General features: G+C 34.1%; 1 protein-coding gene across 1 annotated transcript; it reads left to right on the plus strand.

Moving 5' to 3' along the window:
• The first annotated feature begins 4074 nt into the window (after positions 1–4074).
• Positions 4075–8326, plus strand: LOC141670707 (uncharacterized). Its single transcript, XM_074476681.1, has 4 exons — positions 4075–4229; positions 4375–4492; positions 7435–7532; positions 7979–8326. The coding sequence occupies exons 1-4, from the start codon at positions 4214–4216 to the stop codon at positions 8041–8043; spliced, it is 297 nt and encodes a 98-aa protein (XP_074332782.1). The 5' UTR covers positions 4075–4213; the 3' UTR covers positions 8044–8326.
• Positions 8327–25526: the final 17200 nt, after the last annotated feature.

A 25526-nucleotide genomic window follows, 5' to 3' on the forward strand; every position in this document is an offset into this window, starting at 1 on the left:
TTAAATAAAATGGTACATTCTAAAAAATCCTTTAACCATGAAGGTTTAGGATATGATAAGAATGTCCAACCAAAGAAAGTTGTTCAACACCATGAACAAACTAAAAATGATGCCCCTAAATCACCTACATTTATATGTTCCTTCTGCAATAGACACGGATATACCATTTCTTATTGTAAATTTAAAAATGGTGAATTTAAAGGAAAGCATATATGGGTTCGAAAAGGATATAAGTCATCCAAAAATGTTAAAAAGAATGTATTCCATCCTAAGGTAGCTAATAACAACCAAAGGCAACCTAGATCTCAATTCTTTCAACCACCTATTAGGTTTGAAGATAATAAACCAAAATATCATGGCATCTTTCCTAGAAATAATATGTATTATCCAAATGATAGAAGCATGATATATCAACATGGAAACTCTAAAACTTATGCTAGTACAAGAAGATCAAAATTAAATACCACATATCCACGGGGAACACTTTATAATATTAGGAATAATGCATCTAGAAATCTCTATGTGAATAACAATGCTTATCCAATGCCTAGATTTTTCCATGCAAATTCAAATGTTTTTTATGATGTACTAACCCCAGGACCCTCAAGACAAAAGGGTACCTATGTATTTAATTGATCTATTTTGTAGGTTTGCCTTACTGCTAAGCAAGACTTGTGGTACCTTGACAGTGGGTATTCGAGACATATGACCGGTAATAAGTCACTCTTGAACAACATTAAAAAGGTCATTGCTGGAAGTGTCACGTTCGGAGATAGCAGTAAAGGTATCATTATTGGCATCGATGACATCGGGAACGAGCAGTTCAAGATATCCGATGTACAACTAGTCACGGGACTAAAGTACAACCATCTCTCGATAAGTCAACTTTGCGATAATGGAAATAAGGTAATTTTCTATCCTACTCATTGTTCTATTCTTAATAAAGATGGAAAATTAGTCCTTACGTGTCCTCGAGATAAGAATGTCTATACATGTGACATGAGTAAGCATGTTAATATATGCCTAATCACTATTATAGATGACCCTTGGTTGTGGCATCGAAGATTAGGACACACAAATATGAAGTTGATTAAAAATATATGAACTAAAGAACATGTACGAGGAATACCAAAATTAAATTATAAAAAGGATCACATATGTTATAACCAAATCTGCAACAATGGATAAAAGGTCAATTCAATGAAGGAGTAGTGTTTCATCCCAAGTAGGAAGGTTGAGAAGCTTGCTCTTGTTAGAGTAAGGAAATGATATGGTCTTAGCTAACCTGGAATCTTAGGAAAAGGTGAAGTCAATGGTTTCTACTGTAAAGCTTCATAGGATAAAAGTTTAACTATGGCACTGAAAGCTCTCGCCCTTGAATATCAAAACAAGGAACTCTTTTATAAAAAGGGATTTGTGAGAGGACTGCCTCATCGGGAATTCAAGAAGGATGCAAAATGTGAGGCATGTTAGAAAGATAAGTCAAAAAAAGCATCACATAGAAGTTAAGACATGATTAACATTACTGATCCGTTTCAGATGATACATATGGATTTCTACGGACCAGTAAATGTCATATCTGTTGGGTTCCGAAGGCATAAAACGCAGCGGATAAACATAAATAAAACAAAAATTCGAAACCCAAAAACAGGATCCATGTATAATTATGGGCAGATTATGGAGATAACGAATCATACCTTTCAAGAGATTAACTTTTACGAACTCAACGGAGATCCTAGCTATCACGCTTTGTGTCTACCTCTCGGAGAAACACCTCTATGGTATCCACACGAGCACCTTCAAGAACGTCTCACGAACTTGACTACGGAATGGATGTACTAGCCTCCTTCTTGACGATCTGAATTGCCTCTGCCTCTCTTTGCTGCTAGGGTTTTCTTAAAAACGTTCAAACCTCTTTAACCTCTCATTATCTATTTATAATGACTGATTAAAAAGGCCCATAATAGCAAAGCCCAACCCTAGTAGGTATTGGATTAAATAATAAAAACGAATTTCTATTATTTAATTAATAACTAAGTCATACTTAATTATTATGGGCAAAAACATTCCTTTTAATTCGAATTTATATTATCTCAATTAAGTCTTACTTAATTATAATAAAATTCAAATAATCATCAATTAATTTAAATCCATAATTTAAATTAACTATTCCATTAAGTGCTCTATTTGTGCGACCCTATAGGCTATTATTTAATTGGCAATAATTTTATTCTCTAATAAAATTATAAACAATGAGCGGTATCTAGTAATACATCATTGTTACCCAATTAAACAATAATTAAATCGTGATTAGATAAAACCTTTCGTGATTAATGTTTTTTCGTGTAATATAATCCCTTTAACCATACATATTATAGATTAAACTCGAGGCATGTATTTAGTCATCCTCTTCAACATTTAATCTGGGTTTACTTGATGCATGAGTAGATTATTGAAACAAATCATTATTTGAGCATGGCCATGCTTTTATAATCTCACTCAATCAAGAGGCCAATAATATCTCTCCTAATTATAGGAGGGTTAAATCCTTTATCTATCATTCATATTTCTCATACGACTCATGATATACCCGATGTCCACTTTTATCATCACCCGATCAAAAGTAACTTTTAATGTAGTCAAAGTATATTAATCCTCGTATAGAAATATAATGATTTCAAGTCAAAGGATCGTTACACCATTATCACTGTGAGTCTTTCTTATGACTTTATTAAACATGAAGAATCTCACTGTGGGTCTGTCCAGTACCATGTACTCTCACATGTACCTATGTATTGACTTCAGTATCCCCATACTTATAACCAATGAGATGTGGTTATCTTGTCAAACAACATACTAGTCTATCTATGTATTATTATTGTCCTATATAATAATACTCGACTAGGGACCTTTAAGAATATGATATATTATATAATCTCAAGTTCAAGTCATGTACTTAAACTATATAATTTGTATCATGATTCTAAGGACATTTATTATGCTAACAAAATATCGCAGTAATTAAGGTCATAATAAATACATTTATTGAATGATCAACTGACATAAAGATAAAAGAATAATGTATTGCCTCTAGGGCACCTACACTAACAATATCTACATGAAAGTAAAGATATACTTTAATGATGGTGGATGACTACTCTTAATACAAAGTTGTTGTTCGTGCGTTCTCAAGACAAGACATCACATATGGTGATTGATCACATCAAGAATATCAAGATAGAAGCAACTGTAATTGAATTGATTTTATGGTCAGATAATGGGACTAAATTCAAGAAGCAATTCTGAATAAAATCCGCACCAACAAGAATATTTTGAGATAATATTCAGCATTAGGAACTCCGTGCAGAATGGAGTGGTATAAAGAAAGAACTAGAACTTGATTAAAAGCTACAACTACAAGGTCAAGAAAATCAAGACTTTCTAAATACCAAAAGGATAAAGCAGTCAATACAGTTTGCTACAAATAAGATCGGGTTCCAATAAGGAAGTATATACATGAAGACCACTAATGAGTTATTGTCCAATAGAAGCAAACACTGAATAACCTGAAAGTGTTTAGAGAGAATATTCTATGGAAGAAAATAATGAAATTTTTTCATTTGTTTGAGAATCTTGGCATTTGCATCTAAGGCTAGTGAGGATATTTTCCTTTGCTGGTCAGTGGAGTCTATAACATACATTGCATTTTTGGTTAATCAATAGAAGGTGAGAGACATTCTAGTTGCATAGTTCAACAACATCATGCTCCAAGCTATTACGGGTTAAATTAACGGAAATGATGATTCATATCCAAGCAGTGGAATGGTAGTGTATATATATTTATATATATTTATATTTTCTATTTGTATATATATTTATATTATTTTTTTCTAATGAGACTGCTCTTTTACCGATTAACCCGCCTCTTAATCTTAATTGATTTTCATAAAAAAATAAATTTTAACCCAATTTTTCACTTAATCAGTTCATTTTTCTAGTGAACAATGATTAATCGTATTATTCCCGATTTTTTGAACATTGTACCCGGATAACATGAAAAAAAAATATAAATTTAGCTAGCCTGATTATTTATTTTGGCCTCAAACATAACAGAAAACCTACAATTCATAAAAGTGCAATTTATAGTCTTAAAATATTTTTTCTGTAAATTTCCGGCACATCGAGTCACTCGTCGGCGAAATATCAATTCACCATGGTCTGCGACAAGTGTAAATCCCCTCAAACCCTATTCTCTCAATTCACACAACCTGTGTTTTTTGTTTGTGTGTGTATGTTTATTTTATTTTAGTTATTTATTGATTATTATGCAATTTTGAATTTGATAATTAGGGTTTTGAATTGGAAAATTAACAGGTGAAAAGAAGCTATCAAAAGTGATAGTACCTGACAAGTGGAAAGAAGGAGCTAGTAATACTACTGAAGGCGGTGGTCGAAAAATCAACGAAAACAAACTCCTGTCCAAGAAGAAGAGGTATACATTGTTTGTTTCGTGTTTGATTGTGTCTTTTATGTGTGTTGTACTTGTATGCAATTTTATGGGACTCGTAATTGGAGGTTTGGTTGGACCGAAAATTAGTTTGTTAGAAGCTAAGAGTTCGGTAGCTTGTGAATTATAGTTTAAATTGACATTGTTGCTGACTGAAATATAATAATTATGTTGTCGAAACGTTAGGGATTATGGAAGTGATGGAGTTTTACTAGTTGAAGAATGTATTGTAGTTGAATTATTATATCTGTGAAACCTGAGGCTTAGAATAAAAATCTTAGGAGTTACAGAATTAATAAAGATTTTGCGGTGGAATTTTGCTATTTGGAGTATGTATTTTTATTGAACAAGGCAACTATCAAACGAAGCCAAATAAGAGAAGTAAAATGATTCATTATTGAAAGCGGTAGGTATAATTAGGTAGGATCAATGGTCGAGATTTGCATAGTGTTTCTTAAGAGCATCTGTTCGCTTTTAAAATTCATATGGGATATAAAAATTATTGTGTTTGTTCAGTGTAGATGTGTTCATGCTGCACCGAATTTAAGTTCTAGTACTTACCATTATTGTTTAAAGCTATATTTCACAGGGGTATCAAAAACAAAAAAAAACTATACTTTATTGTATCGTGGACTTGCGTGTGGTATGATGTATAGAGATATCTTTGAATTTATGACCAGAAAATTGTTCTAATATTATCTAAATTTTTACCATCTAATGTTTTAGGTTTCTGGTTATTCTTTATCTACCCCTTTAGCTGCATTACTTCATTCAGTAACATACACAGATGTACCGTGTACTATGACTTCTATCAAGACTACTTAGTTAGAGCTCGAGAGAAATAAGTACTTTACACCATCATGCCTTTTTTTTAAGGTTTACATATCCGTTAAGTTGCTGTGACATTTCCCTTTAATCTTCTTATCACATCTTAAATACTTTATCAATTTGTCAGGTGTACGTATGTGTAAGCACATTAAATTAAACTGAATTATTTCCCCCCGTTGGAACACTGCCACTACATCATACACATTGGAAATATCATGTCCTCGCCTTCTCCAGGCCGTCTCCAGTTCTAGAGGATTATTTAACTTGAACAATGGAATGCAAGGATCTGTATATAATCACTTGTGTCCGGAATCAGTTAAAATGAAATAAGGATGGTAGACTATGTAAAATTTGGATTTTGGACTGTAAATATGGTACTGGACTCTTCCTAGAACAGGTTGTTCCATACTATTATGACCATATCTATATTCTGCAAGGTGGCATACCATCTTGGTTAAAATCGTCAATCATAGTACTTGACTACCCAGTTACAGTTTATCTCTATATTTTTTTATATTAAAATTTTTATTCTGGTTTAGGCTGTTAATGTTTTGTGGGTAATGTCAATTGCAGCATTTAAATACTCACACAGAGGCTTCCTTGAAAGTTTGAGCCCTCGACCTTTTGTTACTAAGAAAAAAGGGTACAAGCTACATTTTAGGGATGTACCTGATTTTTGTATGTGCTTTGTAATAGGACCAGTTTCTTACATCTTTGCAAAGGGCTGTTATGTAAAGTGACATTCTATTTTTTTCCCAGTTTGACACGTGTTTCTATTATATTAGTTCAAAATAGAAATGAAATGTGTGTATGGAAATTAAATATTAAAATAAGCAGAGTAAAGTTGTGGCAAAATCGTGTTTCACCTAATCGAGTGTTATTTGCCTGACCTCGTTAATAGACTATAGCTAATTCAATTGTAATTGCATAATTATTTATAATGACAGTGTTCTAAATTTCTTATTGTTATGTTCTCTGATCTACATACAGTTATGTGGTTGGGTAGATGTGTTGATTACCCATAAATGTAATATCTAACATTTATAGATTTGGAATCTGTGTTTAAGAATAATAACCTGCCCAATTTTTATTTTACCTCGTTAATTGCTTTAATGTTCAATTTTCTTAAGGTTTTCTTGACTGTTATTCAGAAGTTCTATAATGTAAATTGTATATACATTGGACCTAGTAGGCAATTATAGATACAGGGAGGTACTTCTAATTGGTCAAAAAAATTGATATGAATCCTATTACTTCTCTTAGTTTATTCAAATTATTATAGAAGGTAAAAGGGGGTAGAAAGACCATGTGTTGATTGGTTGTCCACAAATTGTAATTTTTCTTCGTCTGTATGTAAAAAAAGAATAAGTTAATCAATTTGATTGTGGGAGCCTGGGAGGCTTCATGAAGTGCTTTTTTAGGAGTTAAATGTTCAAAGCTATTTGCCCATAGTTCAAGAAAGAGTATTTTTTGTTCATCATTTCTATTCCCAATAAGAAAGAATATTATTATGCACGTTTCAAACATGCATTAATAGAGCACCTACAATATAACTTCTGTCTTGAAAGTTATTATTTGTCGTTTTTAAAGTAACTTGTTTCCTCTTTATTCTTAATCTGGTACACAATACAGTGGGTTACCTCAAGTTAGCTACATGCTGTGTATTGTCAATGACCTTCACATCACGTTATAGGAATATGGCTAATTTGGTTATAGAAACGTGCATTCAGTTTTGTATGCTCAAATGTGGCTGTCCAGCCCAAAACTTTATGGGTTTGTCTAGTGTGTGCTCATGGCACACATTAAGCACGAACTTTTATGAATTTGAAGTGTTTCTATTAGTGGAATTGGTGTGAATGCAGGGTGGGGGGGGGGGGTCCATCAATATATATGATTGAAAGACCAATCAAAATTTGACACATAATTTCTTATTTTGTGACCAATCAAAATTTGACACATAATTTCTTATTTTGTGCCCATGGGCACAACACAGAAAATTCGATACTAATAATTATTTTTTTACATATTTGGTTACTGATATATTTATATGGTTTTTTACTTCTTGGCATTTACTTTATGTGGAAATTTCAATATTGCAGATGGACGCCATATGGAAGTGGAACTACAAAATGCATTATCTGCAAGCAGCAGGTGCACCAAGATGGAAAGTACTGCCATACCTGTGCTTATACCAAAGGTACTTTAATGGTTACAATTCAAAGTTCAAAAGATTGGAGACAGGTTTAAGAGAATAAATTAAGCTAAGACTAGGTTAATTAACACTTTGTGCCCCTTTCTGGTGTGATTTACAAGGCTTTAGATACTAGCTTAGTTTACTTAGTTTGGTAGGATTTTTGATTCCTTGACTTCAGTACTGTCACACAGTCTATTAAAAAATCGAAAAGGCTGAAATTATTTAAGTAACTCTTACATTTTGGTATAAGCTATTGAGGTGGCATGGGCATTCATGGCCTTGTTTATTGCCTCAGTCCTGAAGCCCTTAACTAAATTTAGCTTGCTTGTTAGGCTTGTGTTTATCAGTAGCAACTGAGTTTATCTGCTTATGGGTCGTAGCTGTTCAAATTTTTTTTTGATAGTCTGCAGTTGTTAGTTAAGAATGTCTAATGAGAATATATTTTGCAGGAGTTTGTGCGATGTGTGGTAAGCAGGTCCTCGATACCGAATTATACAAACAGAGCAATGTATAAGTAGTCGGCAATATTGTCTTGATACATTGTTGTTCTAAGCTAGGTGCTGATATCTTGAAAGGGACAACTTTGTTTCAAACTTCAGAGTTTGGTCTTGTGAGATGGCACATGGTTGTAAACTTTAACCTTTATTCCAATGTCTACTTCAATGTCAGCGTTACACTAATACCATGTTCATATTACAATGGTGTTTTTGAAACTCAAATGATGGGATAATTGCTTTTTCTGCAGGTTATTGTTCTGTTTCATATTTAATGGAAAGTATATTTTTATGATATTCAAATATTGTGTAGCTCCAAGGATTTTTCTGCCAAATAAGAACAAAACCCTTATGATAGTAACTGGTGTTGAAAAACTAATACCATACCTAAGCCTGATGTAGGACCTGTCTGGAAGCGACATACACATGCCAATACAATTCCTGGACTTCCCTTCAACGGCAAGGGACTACTTATAGTAGTCCTAAATTTGACTTATTGCCACCGGTAATCTGGTTTAGTACTTTCACTTGTTGATACTGCAAGTAGTTTTAAACTAGATTTATTGAGTTATGGCTTCAGGTAATGTGGTTTAAGTGTTTCACTTGTTGCATCAGTTTTTCTTTTGCTTGGTATCTGTGTGATTCATAGCCTCAACAATCAGTAGTTCAAAGGTAGACATTGCGTCTGCATTTCGAGATGGCACAGAATCTAGTAATTCTAAAAACAATTCAATACCTCAAATTGTTAAAATAAGTTTGAATATGTCCTCCAGTAGAGATCTCTGATTAAGAAATCCAGTGTAGAAATCACTTATCTATGGTACGCATAGCATGTTGCTCATTTTAGGTCACTGGTGAATGCATGACATTTATGGTTTGCTCTTGGTCCCAAGTGATAGGTTGCCGATTCCCAAGATCATTAACGTTCACATAAGAACGTCTTGGAACTTTAGAAAGTCAGGAGTCGAATACTTGGAAGGCCAGAACAATTTCTGAACAGTTACCCAATCCAGAAACTTTTTTGAGCAGTTATCGAATACAGAAACTTTGTTTTAAGTAGATCCTAGTAAATTTTGTAACAATAATATGCTTATATCATTTATTTTAAAAAGAGTGTTACATCAGTATTATTAACGGAAGGGTCCATTATATAAAATACTTTAGGTTGTCAGTTTGGCGGAGATGGTTCTGGAAGCTTAGTATTATAGTATCATTTATTTAAGTAGGGATATAATTCCACAAAAAATGGACAAACAACCGTTCTTTGACACCTAATGTGGAAGACATAAAAGGAAAACACATCTAACTACATATATTGTGGTCTTCATGGTCCTTGTCGTTGAGCCCGCCTAGTTTAATTAGTTCTGATTCTGAAAACACATTTATCGGCTAATAACTAGTTATGTTGGGAATGTACTATTCACATGTATGAACGATGATGCACCAGACACATTCAGAAATTAGAATAATCTGATGTTATGATCGTGCCACGTATAATTATTTAATTAATTAATACCCTCCCTATTTAGTTGTCAAATAGGTTGGTCTTGATTTAGCTATTACTAAATTTAAGATACACTAAATTAAAACCCCGTGTAATATAAGGACGGTACAGATTTTTTTTAATATTACATAATTTTAAAAAATATTTGAATTCAATTCTTAATTTTGTTCATTTAAAACTTTAAATGATATGATTTCATAGTAATTATATAAGTAAACATATATGTTCATAATTTTTTAGAACATTTTAACTTATTTAAAGTGATAACATTAGTAAGGGGAAATATTATTATAATGAAATTATTATTTTATTGAGGGTAAAAATATAATTTCTCTATTGTGTTGGTACCTTAAAAAACTATTATTTTAGTATAGTGATTACTTAATCGATTAACTATAACTCTATAAAATATATTTGAAACTATTATTTTAGCATGGTGAAATTATTATATAGTTTTATTGATAATTTCAAGTGTATTAAAAAAACAAATTATGTTTTAAATAAAATTTGATTTTTTATTGCACATGAATAGGATACGAATTATACATAGTCTAATATTAATTTGATTTATCTCGGATTAGTGATTTACATTATTTTATTTTAGCCCGATGCCTAATACACCGACCAAATCAAATTAATTATTTTTAGTTTATTTTTTTTTAAATTCCGGACCAATAAGATAATTTTGTTTTAGACTGAATAATTAGTATATATGTTTTTTTGTTGGCCGAATTGTAATTTATTTTAGTTTTGTGTTAGTCTGAATCAATTGTATAATGTATTTTTTTTATCATAGATAAATAAAATATATTATTTTGTTTATCCAAATTCATTAGTATAATTTTTTTAGTAGGATTGATAGTATTATTATTTTATCTTAACCCGAGTCACATTATATATCAACCAAATCTTAAGAATTATATTTAGTTTGTTTAAATTTAATTTAGCCCGAAATAACACATTTGGATGATATAGAACTCAATATGAATTATAATTTAAATTGGTAGAATAAGTTGAATTTAACATAATTTATAGTGATATAGAGTTTGATATAAAATAGAATTGAAATTGTTAAATTAATAGAGGAAGTTGATTTCAATATCAATTAGAATTAGAATTGATCGACCCAGTAATTATAATTAAAACAATTAAGTAAGGATAATTAAGTAATTTCAGCAACTACCGACCAACCGACTACCAAATTTTTAATATTTCGTCTATTATAATATAATATAGATTAGCCTAAAACTGGTTGGATGAACGGGAAAACTAAATTAACTGCGTATTTATTATCATTTGTTTATGGACTTTTGAGGTAGATTTTTTTTCTTATTGTCAACTTTCTTTTGCGCAATTAGCGGTTTTCCAATATTATATATATATATATATTGAGTATTTGGCAATTGAAATTTTGTAAACATGTCCACAAAAGTTGATTAACTTGAATTAAGTTGATAAAAGGCCAGGGCACCTGTTTAAATCATATTTTATAATACGAAGATTTTCATACAAATGATATTAATTAACAATTATGTTAATCAAGATTTTAAATTGCAGCAATTTTGGTCGTAATGTACAGGAGATGTAGCCGTTGGTGAAGGAGGGAAAATAGCTAAAAATATAGATCTATGTGTAATGCATCCTTTGAGCAGATTCCTCGGTATACTCGAAATTCAATTTAACAACTTTATCTTGGTTACCATTACGGTCCCTCAAGACGAAAAGATTAGTGGATCTGTCAGCTATGAACCCAATAGGACCCAACGAACGAAATATCATTAAACTTCTCAGCCACTAGGCTGAATGCCCATCAAACTTCTTAGTGATTGGGCCAATAACCGAATTCCACTATCCTACTTTACCGTTGGAAATAAACGGAGAATCAAAACGTTCTCCCTTTTGTCGTCTCAACGCCCGTTCGCACTATAAGCATAACGGACGAATGATTCATTACGGGTTTAAGTATAAATATCCAATAAAAAATACGAAACATATAACTTTTACACACATGTTCTTTCTACTCTCATCACTTTCTTATATTTCCAAACCTACTTTACTTCCAGATTACTGATTCTCACACCGGAGGTGAATTGGGAGGACAATCCCTCACATTCTCTTCCTTTTCAGGTTATAACCGAAGGTTGTTCTTTTTAGACCAAATGTTGTTCTTGCCTGCCGAAGGAATCTGGGCGTAACATTTGGCGTCGTCTATGGGAAGTACGAGAATCATAAACGAGATACTGAGAGGATGACGAACACCGTCTATGAGCAATCACTACCACCTGGTTTCACTCCTTATGATGGGGGACAGACGTCCTCCTTGGTTGACACCGACGGATCATCAAGTTAACTCCGAGGAGGAAGCTTTGCTTCTCAAGATCCGTGCAGAAAAACTAGCTGCGAAGAAGGGCAAGGCAAAAGATGATCATGCCTAAAAAGAGGCGGAGGCCAGGGCGAACCGAAGGGAGGCCGATGCGTTACGATTGAAGGCCTTGCAGCTCCAAAGGGAAGAAATTGAGCTACGGGAGAAGATACTTCGCAAAACATTGCAAGCCGATGAGCCTGTAAAAATCACCAAACGAAGGAAAGAGCGAAAGTTGTATGACGAAGAAGATGAGTCCGACTCTGATTCACACCCCTGGAGAAAGCGAACGAAGCAACACTTTTTCTCTGATTCAGACGAAGAACTTTATGGGTCCCGAATCAGGCTAACTCGTCTGAAAAAGGCCATGTTCGACGACAGGAGGGTCGACCGAGAACCGATCGTGACATAAGAGATTGAGCAGTACTGACCTCTTCCGGGAGAGGAAAGAAAGTTCCCGAAGATGAGTCAGTTCAATGGAAAGGGCGATCTGGAGGACCACTGTGAAAAATATGAGCTGTTGATGGTCGGGATGAGTCATAATGACATCATGCTTTGTAAAATGTTCAAAACTTACCTGAAGGGCTAAACATTGATATGGTACAAGTCCCTCAAACCCTGGTCCATCAGGTCATATGAACAGTTGAAAAGGAAATTATTAAAGTACTACTCCCATCTGTGCCAATATCTGGGATATATCGTGTAATTATTTTTGCTAATAAATAAATATTATGCATATTCAATATTTATTCTATGAATTAATTGTTAAGTGGTATATATGTGTTTGGATGTTTAAAAAAAATATAAATTGAGTATTTTAATTTTTATATGTCCAAAATAAAATATAGATAATTGTCATATCTTCCTATTTATTTTTATGATTATTTATGGTTTTATAGGAAATTTATGGATTTAATAAATTCTTTTTTCGAGTATTTATAATCTATTTTATATAATCGGGAACCAGCCGACTTCACCTGTTTTTAGGTTTTTATAATCCCGAAACTCTTCCGAGAACTCCTTTCTAACCTAATTGCAATATTCCGAGCATTTTCCATGTTTTGACTTTTTCGATCCGGCGTACGGTTTGTCCTGTGCGGGTCCCGGCGCAATATTTTCGATACAAAATTCATTTCGGTAAATTAATAAAACTCGTATTTTCGATAAACGAGATCTTTTTATTAAACTATTATAATTATCACCTCGTAATACGTGTAACCAGGTGCTGAGACCAAGACCGCAGTACAAATTGTATAGATTTGGATAATTATCTCAAAAACTGATACCGTTTGGATCTATTTTTATAAATAAACGTACTATTTTATATCCGGAATGATCTAATGGGGTATTAATATTCCGTAAATATAAATAGCTCTTACCGTAATTTATTTCATACAGAAAATCATTTGCAATCAGTAAAATCTATATAAAACAGAGAAAATACTATATTTATAAACCGTTCTTCGTAATCAAACTTAAATTCGGAGGCGTTATCGATATCAGATTGAGGCGTGCATATACTCGAATCGAAGCTTGAGAAATATCCTATCTGATTCAGCCATCAGTTTCAACCCAGAATCAAAGGTTAATTTCCTATAAACTGATTTATATTCGAATTTTTAAGAATTATAATTAGTGTTTTGAGTTCGAGCAATTGTTTGTATGATTTTGATGATTGCATGTTGTAGATCTTATCTTCCTGATCATTTTGGTATATTATATGCTTAATTTGGAATTCAATAACATGTTCAAATTAGAGTTTGATTCTCGAATTGTATAATTAGGGTTTATACTCGTTTGAATGTTCTTGACTGAATTTGGGGGTTTCTTATTTAGGGATTTATAGACGTTCTAGAGGGGTGGGTTGTGTTCCTTATGAAATTTGCAAACGATTCATATATAGCTTGCTAATCGACGTTGCTCGTAGTGACCGTATTGTTGATTTGAAAGTTTGCCGGTGTTCTTCGTTTCCGGGCACAAATCCGGCTAAATAGGAGTTTGTTTGCTTAATTTGTTTACATGAATGAGTTCCTGGCAATCACCCGCACATTTCCCTGAGTTTTCGAATCATTCTGAGCTTTGAGGCATGTTTCCGGCGAGCTTGCTGATGGATTTTTTATCGCAGCGGGGGCATGGTAAAACACTTTTACACATATAAAATCCAAATAAAAGCATATAAATCGTGATAAAAATATAGGGATCGATTACTAACCTTTAATATGCGATCCAAAAGCAACGATTGGAGATCCTTAGCAGCTGCTCCTCAAACGTGAAGCACTCCACCGGTATCCACCAAGAAAACGACGTTAAGGAGGAGGAGGAGGTGGAAAAAATTAGGTTTTCTAAAACTTTTGGGTTTTTGGGTTCGAATCAAAAATAGGGTCTATAATAGTATATTTATAGGCAAAATTTTCAGCTGAAATTTTCCCATAAATAATATTATTACTATCCCATTTATTATTCTCATTAATAATTAAAACACCTTTTAATTATTAATCCTTTTTCTAAACACTTTAGAAATAATTCTCTCACTTGATTTAATTTCCAAAAATTAAATTCTTAATTAATAATATTAAGAACTTTTCTTAATTAATTTATAATCAATTAAATCTCATTTAATCAATTATTAAATTTGCCAATTAATTATTTATTTCATAAATAAATAATTATTAGCCATTATTAATTAATTCCTCCACCATTAAATCATTCTCTTTTTATGGTGTGACCCTGTAGGTTCAATATTAAGCCGGTAGTAGAAATAAATAATAATAAAACTATTTTATCATTATTTATATAAATTCTCTAATTTATTAAATATCATTAATTAATTAATCACATTTATTCTACATCGTGAGGGATACTTCTCAGCATATCGCGACTATCCGGATAATATGAATTCACTGCTTAGAATACCAAGAACCTATTCAGTGAATAGTTACCGTACAATAAACTACTTCTACCCTACAATGTCCCGATTAAATACAAGGCATGGATCTCGTGTCAAGCCTATCTAATTTAATCACTTGCTTACCATTTACTATGCGTAGTTCTATGCAAATTAGAAACTCCTTTCTAATTTCATTTACTCTGGCCAGAGATTCCTGAACTAGCATAAGTGGATCAGCCTTGAACATTCGCTTCCTTCACTGGAAGGGGTAGATCCTTTATTGATCATACACTATCTTCGTGTACAAATTCCTATACCCAGTAGAGCCCTAATAATTGTCCCTGGAGACTAAGAACTAAACCAAAGCATAGTTCAGTGTACACAAGATGACTATGATGACCTCAAGTCTAAGGATACTTGTACAACTATCACTATGTGAACAACTGCTGACACATGAGTGAACTCCATCAGTTGTTCAGCTGTGCGAGTCATGTTCAGTGAACTTATTCTATAATAAGCACCTACATACTAGTTATAGTGTCACCACACAAATGTCTATGAGAACAGACATCCTTCATAATGAAGCAATCATAGTATGTACCGATCTCTGCGGATTATTAATTACCAGTTAGTAATCCTACGACCAGGAACTATTTAAGTTTAGAGTTATCATCTTTTAGGTCTCACTATTATGATCTCATCATAATCCATAAAAAGCTTTACTCTAAACTATGGTATATCTTATTTAAACACTTAAATAGATAAAGCCCGTAAAAAAAACAAAACAAGTCTTTTATTAATATCAATGGAATCAAAACAGATTACAAAAAAGGTTATTCCTAAATCCTAATACCTGATTGGACTTAGGACATATTTCTTTCAATCTCCCACTTGTACTAAAGCCAATCACTCTGGTATCTAATACCCATCTAGTCTTTATGACGATCAAAGTGACTTTCAGAAAGTAGCTTTGTGAGTGGGTCTGCTATGTTGTTATGTGTGTCAACTCTATTTCAATACAATACAAGAAATGTTACCGCGCTCCCACTAACTCTTTTGTAAACGCATGGTTCATCTACGTTTTTTTGATAAAATCAAACTCTTTGATTGTCTCATCAAAACGAATGTTCCATCTTTCGAGAAGCTTGCTTTAAACCATATATGGTTCGCAGTAGCTTACACACTAGGCTTTCATTTCCCTTGGAAAGAAAACCATCTGGCTATATGCCAGATCTCATAGTCGTAGTAAGCAGCAATCGCAAGCAAAATCCGAACTGATTTTAACAGGGCTACAGGTAAAAAGTTTCATCAAAGTCAATCCATTGCCTTTGTTTGAATCCTTTAGCCACAGGTCTGTCCTTATAGATCTCCACCTGGCCATCTGCTCCAATCATTCTTTCGTATACCGTATACATAGATTCCTTTTCGGATTTCATGGCACTATGCCATTTCTCTGAGTCAACACTACTCATAGCCTCATTATAGGTCACAGGGTCGTCATCATCAATGATCGATAACTCATTGTCATTCTTAATGACAAGGCCATATTACCTCTCAGGTTGGCGAGACACTCTCCCTGTTCTATGAATGGGCTGTTCCACAAAAGGTTGTTAAGTCAGAACAGGTGTTTCCACTTAATCCGTAGTAGTTTGTGCTTCTTGAACTTCATCAAGTTCAATTTTGCTCCCACTGTTTCCTTCAAGGATAAACTCCTTTTCCAAGAAGGTAGCATGTCTAGAGACAAACACACGATGATCGGTGTAAAAGTAATACCCTAAAGTCTCTTTAGGATATCCCACAAAACTACATTTTACGGATCGATATTCCAGCTTATCTGGGTCAACTTACTTGACATAAGCTGGACATCCCCAAATCTTAACGTGTTTAAGACTCGGTTTCCTTTTTTTCCATATCTCATACGGAGTTTGAGGAACAGATTTGGAAGGCACCTTATTCAATAAATATGCTGAGGTTTCCAATGCATAACCCCATAGGAATACTGGAAGATTCTCATAGCCCATCATGGACCGAACTATGTCTAACAAAATTCGATTTCTCCTTTCAGATACCAATGTGGAGGAGTCCACTGGGAGACTATACCATTTACTTTGAGATAATCTTGAAACACTCCATTAAAGTATTCACCACCTCGATCTGATCGAAGAGTTATAATACCATGTTTGGTTGTTTCTCCACTTCATACTTATACTCTTTGAACTTTTCAAAGGCTTCAGACTTGTGTTTCATCAAACACATATCCGAATCTAGATCTATCATCTATGAAAGTAATGAAGTATGAAAATCCACCCATGGCTTGCGTAGACATTGGTCCACATACATCTGTGTGTACCATTCTTAGCAAATTTGCAGTCCTCTCTCCATGTCTACTAAATGGAGACTGCAGTGCCACTATAAAGTGAGATTTTCATCATCCCTTTTCTTTTATTAGTTTGTTCAATCTGAAGTAAATTATGTCACATATATACAGACCATTATTTAAAGTACCACGTCCATAAAGAATATTATCTCTAAGAATAGAACATTCATTATTCTCAATAATAAATGAAAATCCAGCAAAGTCTAATATGGGAATAATATTCCTCACAATCGAGGGAACAAAATAACAATTATTTAAAACAATAGTCTTGCCCGTAGGCATATGTAAATGAAATGATTCTACATCTTCAGCAGCAACTCTTGCTCCATCTCCCATCAGTAGAATCACCTCCTCTTCTTCAAGAGTCCTACTTCTCCTTGGTCCCTGCAACAAATTGCAGATATGAGAACCACAGGAGGTATCTAATACCCAAGTAGAAATTTGATTTAATGACATATTCACTTCTATCATGAACATACCTGAATCAGAAGCGGTAGTCTCACTACTCTTCTTCTTCTTCAATTCTGCAAGGTAAACCTTGCAGTTCCTCTTCCAGTGCCCCACCTTGTTACAGTGAAAGCAAACAACTTTGCTCTTGGGGTCTTCAGCTTTTGGTGGAACCGGCTTTTCTTCACCTACATTCTTCTTCTTGGAAGAGTTCCTCTTCCTTTTCTTAGGATTGGAACCTTCACCAATTAGAAGAACAGAACTCTTCTTAGGGGGAAAATTTGATTCCGCAGTCTTCAACATGTTGTGGAGTTCAGGCAGGCTGACATCCAACTTATTCATGTGAAAGTTCACAACAAACTGCGAGAACGAACTCGGAAGCGATTGCAAGACCAAGTCTTGGCTCAGCTCCCCATCCATGGCAAAACCAAGTTGTCCAAGACGTTCAATTAAATTGATAATCTTAAGTACATGGTCATTCACAGATGATCCCTCAGACATCCTACAACCGAACAGCTCCTTCGATATCTCATATCGAGATGTCCTCCCCGCCACATCATACAACTCTTGTAGATGCATTAGGATAGTGTGAGCATCCATATGCTCATGTTGCTTCTGTAGCTCAATGTTCATGGAAGCTAGCATGATGCATTGAGCAACATTTGCATCATCTATCCACTTACGATACACAACATGTTCATCATTATGTGCATCACTAGCAGGTTCAGTAGGCTTAGGTGAGTCAATCACGTATTCCAGCTTCTCAATCCTGAGAACAATTCTCAAGTTTCGAAGCCAGTCAGCATAATTAGGACCAGTCAATTTGTGAGCATCCAGTATGCTCCTGAGTGATAGTGCAGAAGACATAATGTATATTGTAAATCTGTAAATGATAAACACATAATAACACTTAGCAAATATTCGATTTCATTTTAAAAACACTATATGAATCGGGTCTTTATTCATAAGTGGCTCCCACTAGTTTACCTAATTTATTCAACCCTCTACGTGAAAAATTAAGCATTCATAATGCTAGTGGGAATAGGGATCCTACATTCCATTACACAACCCCGGCTGTGGCACGAACCGCCATGTAATGTTCAATAGGCAGACAACTCTTGTCAATTACATCTTATGTTATTCCCTAATCAAACTTTAGCCTCTTGAATAATTGAGTCTCGGCTGTGGCACGACAAACTCAATATTCTAAGTCAAGTCTAAACCAACATTCCGTACAGTTGAATCAGTCCCCAAAGGCCCACGGTTGTGGCACGTACCGACCTTTAGATTCTTATTCAATGTACACATCTCTATGTAATAGACAAGTATTTTTTATTTCGAAATCAAAGCCCTCGGCTGTAGCACGAACCGACAATGATTCAAAAATAAGAACTACTTTCTATCATGTTGGAAGGCTATGACCGACACAAGCCCGTTGTATCATTGGCCAATTACTACTTGATATTATTTAATTTTAGAGGGATTATATTACGTTACAATCATAATCATATTATAAAGAGATTCTTCCTTTTAAATTAAATATTTCAAATCAATAATCAATAATCAGATGATTCCCAGATCGGGTGGAGCATTGTCAAGAGGCGTCACTTAATAACCCTTTTTTACAGATAGAAATCTGTTGTTGACAGAATCATCCTTTCTCTCATATTGAAAATTCATATTCAATTACGTGTTTCATAAACACAAGAATCTCATGATTGTATTCATAATATTGTTATTAAGGTTATGAAACAATTTCACTATACTAGGTTGTCAAACAAACACCTTATGTTCATTCAAGTTCACCTAAATCTATCATCGCATGATAAACTAAGCATATATCACATATATCAACATGAATAAACATCAAGGTAGGCATGTTATATCATCTAGCACATTAGTCTAAGAATTATACATCTCTATGTATCACATGAAGCATTTAAAAGCAGTTAAAACAGTTAAAAACAGCTTTAAAACACTTTCGGAAATATAAATAGTTCAAAACTTTTATATAAACTAAAATTGATCACTCCATTAGATCCGTCTCGGAAAAACGAATCCAACGGTATATTGCACGCCTAAAACGGAGTTACGAAACTCCCAGAAAATCAATTTTAATGTAAACAGTCGGGCTGTAACGCATTACAGGAACGCATTACAAGAACCAATTAAAAGGTGTAACGCATTCCGTGAATGCGCCACAGGGTGTAACGCATTCCCGGAATGCGCGACACCCCCCTTCTGCGTGCTCTGCACGCGCCTGTTCCTCTTCTGCCGGACAGATTCTCTTTTCTATCATTGGTCATCGTGCCGCCGTACTACCTTTCTTTTCTTTCTCCGTACAACAGCAGACAAGCAGATGCAGATAACAGATGTATAGCAGATATATATATACAACTTTATATACATATATATATATATACTTATTTAATTACGAATTTAATTGCAAGAACTTCAAAAATTCATAATAAAAATTCTATACATCCTAAAATTATGAAATAAATACCCAGACGATCTACAACACTTGTACAACCCAGATCAACATTCAAAATTATTCTGAGAAACGATTTCTCATCAGACAAAATTAATCCATGATATAACTTGTAAAAATCATAATTAATTCATACAATCACATAAAATTCTGAAATTTTTATCACAGATCTATATGCATACAACCTATGCTCTGATACCATTGTTGGATTTTAATCGCAGCGGGGGCATGATAAAACACTTTTACAAACATAAAATCCAAATAAAAGCATATAAATCGTGGTAAAAACGAGGGGATCGATTACTAACCTTTAATATGTGATCCAAAAGCAACGATTGGAGATCCTTAGCAGCTGCTCCTCAAACGTGAAGCACTCCACCGGTATCCACCAAGAAAACGACGTTAAGGAGGAGGAGGAGGTGGAGAGAATTAGGTTTTCTAAAACTTTTGGGTTTTTGGGTTCGAATCAAAAATAGGGTCTATAATAGTATATTTATAGGCAAAATTTTCAGCTGAAATTTTCCCATAAATAATATTATTATTATCCCATTTATTATTCTCATTAATAATTAAAACACTTTTTAATTATTAATCCTTTTTCTAAACACTTTAGAAATAATTCTCTCACTTGATTTAATTTCCAAAAATTAAATTCTTAATTAATAATATTAAGAACTTTTCTTAATTAATTTATAATCAATTAAATCTGATTTAATCAATTATTAAATTTGCCAATTAATTATTTATTTCATAAATAAATAATTATTAGCCATTATTAATTAATTCCTCCACCATTAAATCATTCTCTTTTTATGGTGTGACCCTGTAGGTTCAATATTAAGCCGGTAGTAGAAATAAATAATAATAAAACTATTTTATCATTATTTATATAAATTCTCTAATTTATTAAATATCATAAATTAATTAATCACATTTATTCTACATCGTGAGGGATACTTTTCAGCATATCGCGACTATCCGGATAATATGAATTCACTGCTTAGAATACCAAGAACCTATTCAGTGAATAGTTACCGTACAATAAACTCCTTCTACCCTACAATGTCCCGATTAAATACAAGGCATAGATCTCGTGTCAAGCCTATCTAATTTAATCACTTGCTTACCATTTACTATGCGTAGTTCTATGCAAATTAGAAACTCCTTTCTAATTTCATTTACTCTGGCCAGAGATTCCTGAACTAGCATAAGTGGATCAGCCTTGAACATTCGTTTCCTTCACTGGAAGGGGTAGATCCTTTATTGATCATACACTATCTTCGTGTACAAATTCTTATACCCAGTAGAGCCCTAATAATTGTCCCTGGAGACTAAGAACTAAACCAAAGCATAGTTCAGTGTACACAAGATGACTATGATGACCTCAAGTCTAAGGATACTTGTACAACTATCACTATGTGAACAACTGCTGACACGTGAGTGAACTCCATCAGTTATTCAGCTGTGCGAGTCATGTTCAGTGAACTTATTCTATAATAAGCACCTACATACTAGCTATAGTGTCACCACACAAATGTCTATGAGAACAGACATCCTTCATAATGAAGCAAGCATAGTATGTACCGATCTCTGCGGATTATTAATTACCAGTTAGTAATCCTACGACCAGGAACTATTTAAGTTTAGAGTTATCATCTTTTAGGTCTCACTATTATGATCTCATCATAATCCATAAAAAGCTTTACTCTAAACTATGGTATATCTTATTTAAACACTTAAATAGATAAAGCCCGTAATAAAAACAAAACAAGTCTTTTTTTAATATCAATGGAATCAAAACAGATTACATAAAAGGTTATTCCTAAATCCTAATACCTGATTGGACTTAGGACATATTCCTTTCACTTGCGCGGTGGCGGGTCGCCGTTAATGGCATCCCGGCCGTCCGCCGGTGAGGAAGAAGGGGGGAGACGGCAAAATTGCTGTCTAGTTCCCCTAATTTTCAAGAACTTACATTTTAGCCCCTGTTCTTTAAAAAGTTTTTAAAAACAAGATATCTAATTACAAAACTTTCGAAATTAGGATTTCTGTTTTAAATACTTTCAAAAATAGAATTTCTTTTTAAAAAATGATTTCAAAAATAGTTTTAATTATTTTAAAATTCCAAAAATTATTTATTTTTATTCTAAAATTTGTTTTTAATTCAAAAATAAATCTAAATTACTTAATTAATTAATTTTAATTAATAATTAATTGATTAATTAATCAATTAATTTAAATATTAATTACTTTAATCATTTAATAATTGACTTTAATTGATTATTTAATTTGATTTAATTATTTTAAAATGATTTAAAAATCTTGAAAAATAGTTTCGAGTTTTAAAATGTTATTTTAAATTATTTTCAAGGCTCGATAATTATTATAAAATTATTTTAGAGTCAGATTTGAGTAATCAGACTCTATTTATTACCCGAAATTGATCCAACGGCCCGTTTTGACTCCGAAAAATATTTTAAAAATCATATTAAATACCTGAAAGAGTGTTTATCACACGAGACCTCTCCATAAATGGAATTTCATTAGTTGTTTGACGTGCTATCTGTTATACGTGACTTGTTTGTTAGACTATTGGTCTATATGTTCGGTGTTTATTTGTTTATAGCATAACTTTCAATCCGTTAATCGGATTTGGGTAAAACGAGGGGTAGATAGAAGTGTATACCGAATAGAATCATATGAGTTGAGTATTGATAGATACTTATGTTATATGAACAGAAGAGGCCAGGCGTAGGAAAGGAAAGCAAGTAGTCGAGGAGTAAGAGATTGTGATTGAAAGTTAGTGAAGTATAGTAGACTAATACCAGGCAAGTATTCTGAACTTTCTCGAGATATGTTGTGAATAATTGATAGTTCTATTTTATATTTTCAGTGCTTTGAAGCACTGAACCCTAAACCTTGATTCCAGTTATTGATCTTTGAACCGTAAACCTTATTCTTTTTGAACCATGGATTTTTGAACACCCGAATACGAACCACCGATATATGATACTACTCCACAAATACATACCAACTAAATACCGAACACAGAACCAAGATTTGCTTACATACTCAAACCATTATACCTTATGCATTGAAAAACCAAAGTCTTGTATCTTTGAAACTTTGATTCTTTTATTATCCGATTCTTTCGCCAGCTGATAACCATTCTTTGGAATTGCTATTTTGTTTCCTTGTGAAGATTGAAACCCATCTCTTGATTGAAATATCCTATGTTGATTATGATTATGTTTATTGCTTTACATTGTTTATTCTGTTATTGAGATAAAATTGGATTGTTTTATAAAATTGTGGACTAGATTCGTGGTCAGACCAGATTCGTGGTCAACTTAGGCCAATGTGTGCCTTGGATCCAGTAATTAGAGCAAAGCTGTGTGCCTTGCTCGGGGTTAGTGCGTGACTGATCAGCAGGCTAACCTTGGTTTTTAAAATAAAAATATAATATCCAATTCTAGATCCTTATTCATTGTTCCCTTGATACCGTAACTCACTTCACTTGATCATTTTATTCTCAGTATTGTCAATGTGACTTGCTGAGCTAGTTAGCTCATTTGTGCGATGTTGTTTATGTTCTTTTCCAGTTAAGAAGGAACATGTTGGTAGCGAGGATCCCCAATCCAGTGCGAGAACTAGGGGTCCAGGTTGATCGAGTTAAGCTAGCTGACAGCTTTTGAGATAGTTTAAGTTTGTAAAGTTTGTAATGATGTTTATTATTCAGTTGTAAGTTTGAATAGTTGGATTTGGATGTTGGTAATATAAGTGTGTGTGTGTGTGGCTTGTGTGCATACTTTAACTTTTTGCGGTCCGTGGTAGTTGATAAGTAGAGTCACTGCATATTATTATTATCTTTATTATTGTTATAAGCAGGTTATAAATAAGGTATGTGTGTGGACCCAAGCTTCTGACCCGGGTTCGGAGGGCGACACAGAAAGGCGAAGGATACCGAAGCCTTGGTCCACTGTAGACAAAGAGCGAACGAAGAACTTGGGGATTACCTGGCTCGGTTCAAGGAAGGAGCTTGGATGGTCACCAATCTGGACAAGGTCAAGGCGATGGGCTTCCTTACGGCGGGGCTGAACCCCTATGAAGGTAAAAAGATTCTCTCCTCTCTTTGTGATTCCCCCCCCCAATCCCTCAATGATATTTATGTGAGGGGATAGAATATTCGAGAAAGATGGAGGGTATTGGAGGATATACAGACTCCCGTAAGAAAAGATATGAAAGCTCAAGATCTGGAGGTGATCGAAGGGAGAGTAGGAAAGAAGAAATAAAGGAAACCAATCGCGGGGTTGAACGACGTCAAGATAGAGATTCAGATATATTCACCCCTTTGAATGCACCAATCTCTAAGATTCTTCATGAGATCAAAGGGAAGCCTGGGTTCATTCGTCCAACTAAGATAAAAGTCCCTAATCAAAAGAAGAATCCCGATAAGTACTATGATTATCACAAATATAAGGGGCATAATACTGAAGAGTTCTACCACCTCAAGAAGCTTATTGAACGAATGATCAAAGAAGGAGAACTCAATCAGTTCATCCGAGATCTGAGAGATAGGCTGGGACCAAAGGACAACCAGGAAGAACCGGAAGCCGAAGAGCCTGAACGAAGAGACATGATAAGAGGCAAAGTAAAGACAATTTTTGGGGGAGTGTAATGGACATAGATAGTAAAACACCGAAGAAGAAGTACGCCAGACAAGTATACAACCTCTACCAGTTCGGTCAGGCAAAGCCCCGCATGCCCACCTTTAGCACCGAAGATTATGAGGAAGTCATTCGTCCACACGAAGACCCCCTCATCATAAATCCTCTCATTGGGCGAAATAAAATTTGGAAGGTTCTTGTAGACATTGGATATTCAGCAAACATCCCGTTCCACAAAACTTACTGTAAGATGAACCTGACAGGCGAATAATTGGAACCCTGCAACGATGCACCTCTCTACACCTTCGGAGGACACCCGATACAGTTTGAAGGTACGATCACTCTTCCTGTCCTTTTGGGTAAATTGCCATACACTATGGAGAAGCCTTTGAAATTTTATGTGGTTCGGATTGAGATTCTCTACAATGCTATCACGCGAAGGCATTTTCTGTCAACCTTCGAGGTGGTGGAATCGATACCCCACCTCAAACTAAAATTTCCAGCTGAGAAAGGGGTAGGGGAGATGAGGGGCGATCAGAAGATCGCCCGAATAATCATGCCGGGAGACTTAGAAAAGGATCAGGCCTACGAAAAACCAGATGAAACTGGAAAACAAATAAGGGCTGAAACCGAATCAAGTGGGAGCCGGGAGACTCTGAACATTGAACTGGAGAAATTCAGAGCAGATCTCTTAACTCCGATCGCCAAACCAGCTACCGAGGTCGAAGAGGTTGAGTTATATGTTGGGCATTCGGGAAAAATGGTTAG

Source organism: Apium graveolens, chromosome 7 (genome assembly GCF_009905375.1).
Source record: "Apium graveolens cultivar Ventura chromosome 7, ASM990537v1, whole genome shotgun sequence".
NCBI classification, from domain to species: domain Eukaryota; kingdom Viridiplantae; phylum Streptophyta; class Magnoliopsida; order Apiales; family Apiaceae; genus Apium; species Apium graveolens.

Coding starts and splice junctions, on each gene's coding strand:
- LOC141670707 (XM_074476681.1), top strand. Junction 4,493..7,434: donor CTCCTGTCCAAGAAGAAGAG/GTATACATTGTT, acceptor TCAATATTGCAG/ATGGACGCCATATGGAAGTG. Junction 7,533..7,978: donor TACCTGTGCTTATACCAAAG/GTACTTTAATGG, acceptor TATATTTTGCAG/GAGTTTGTGCGATGTGTGGT.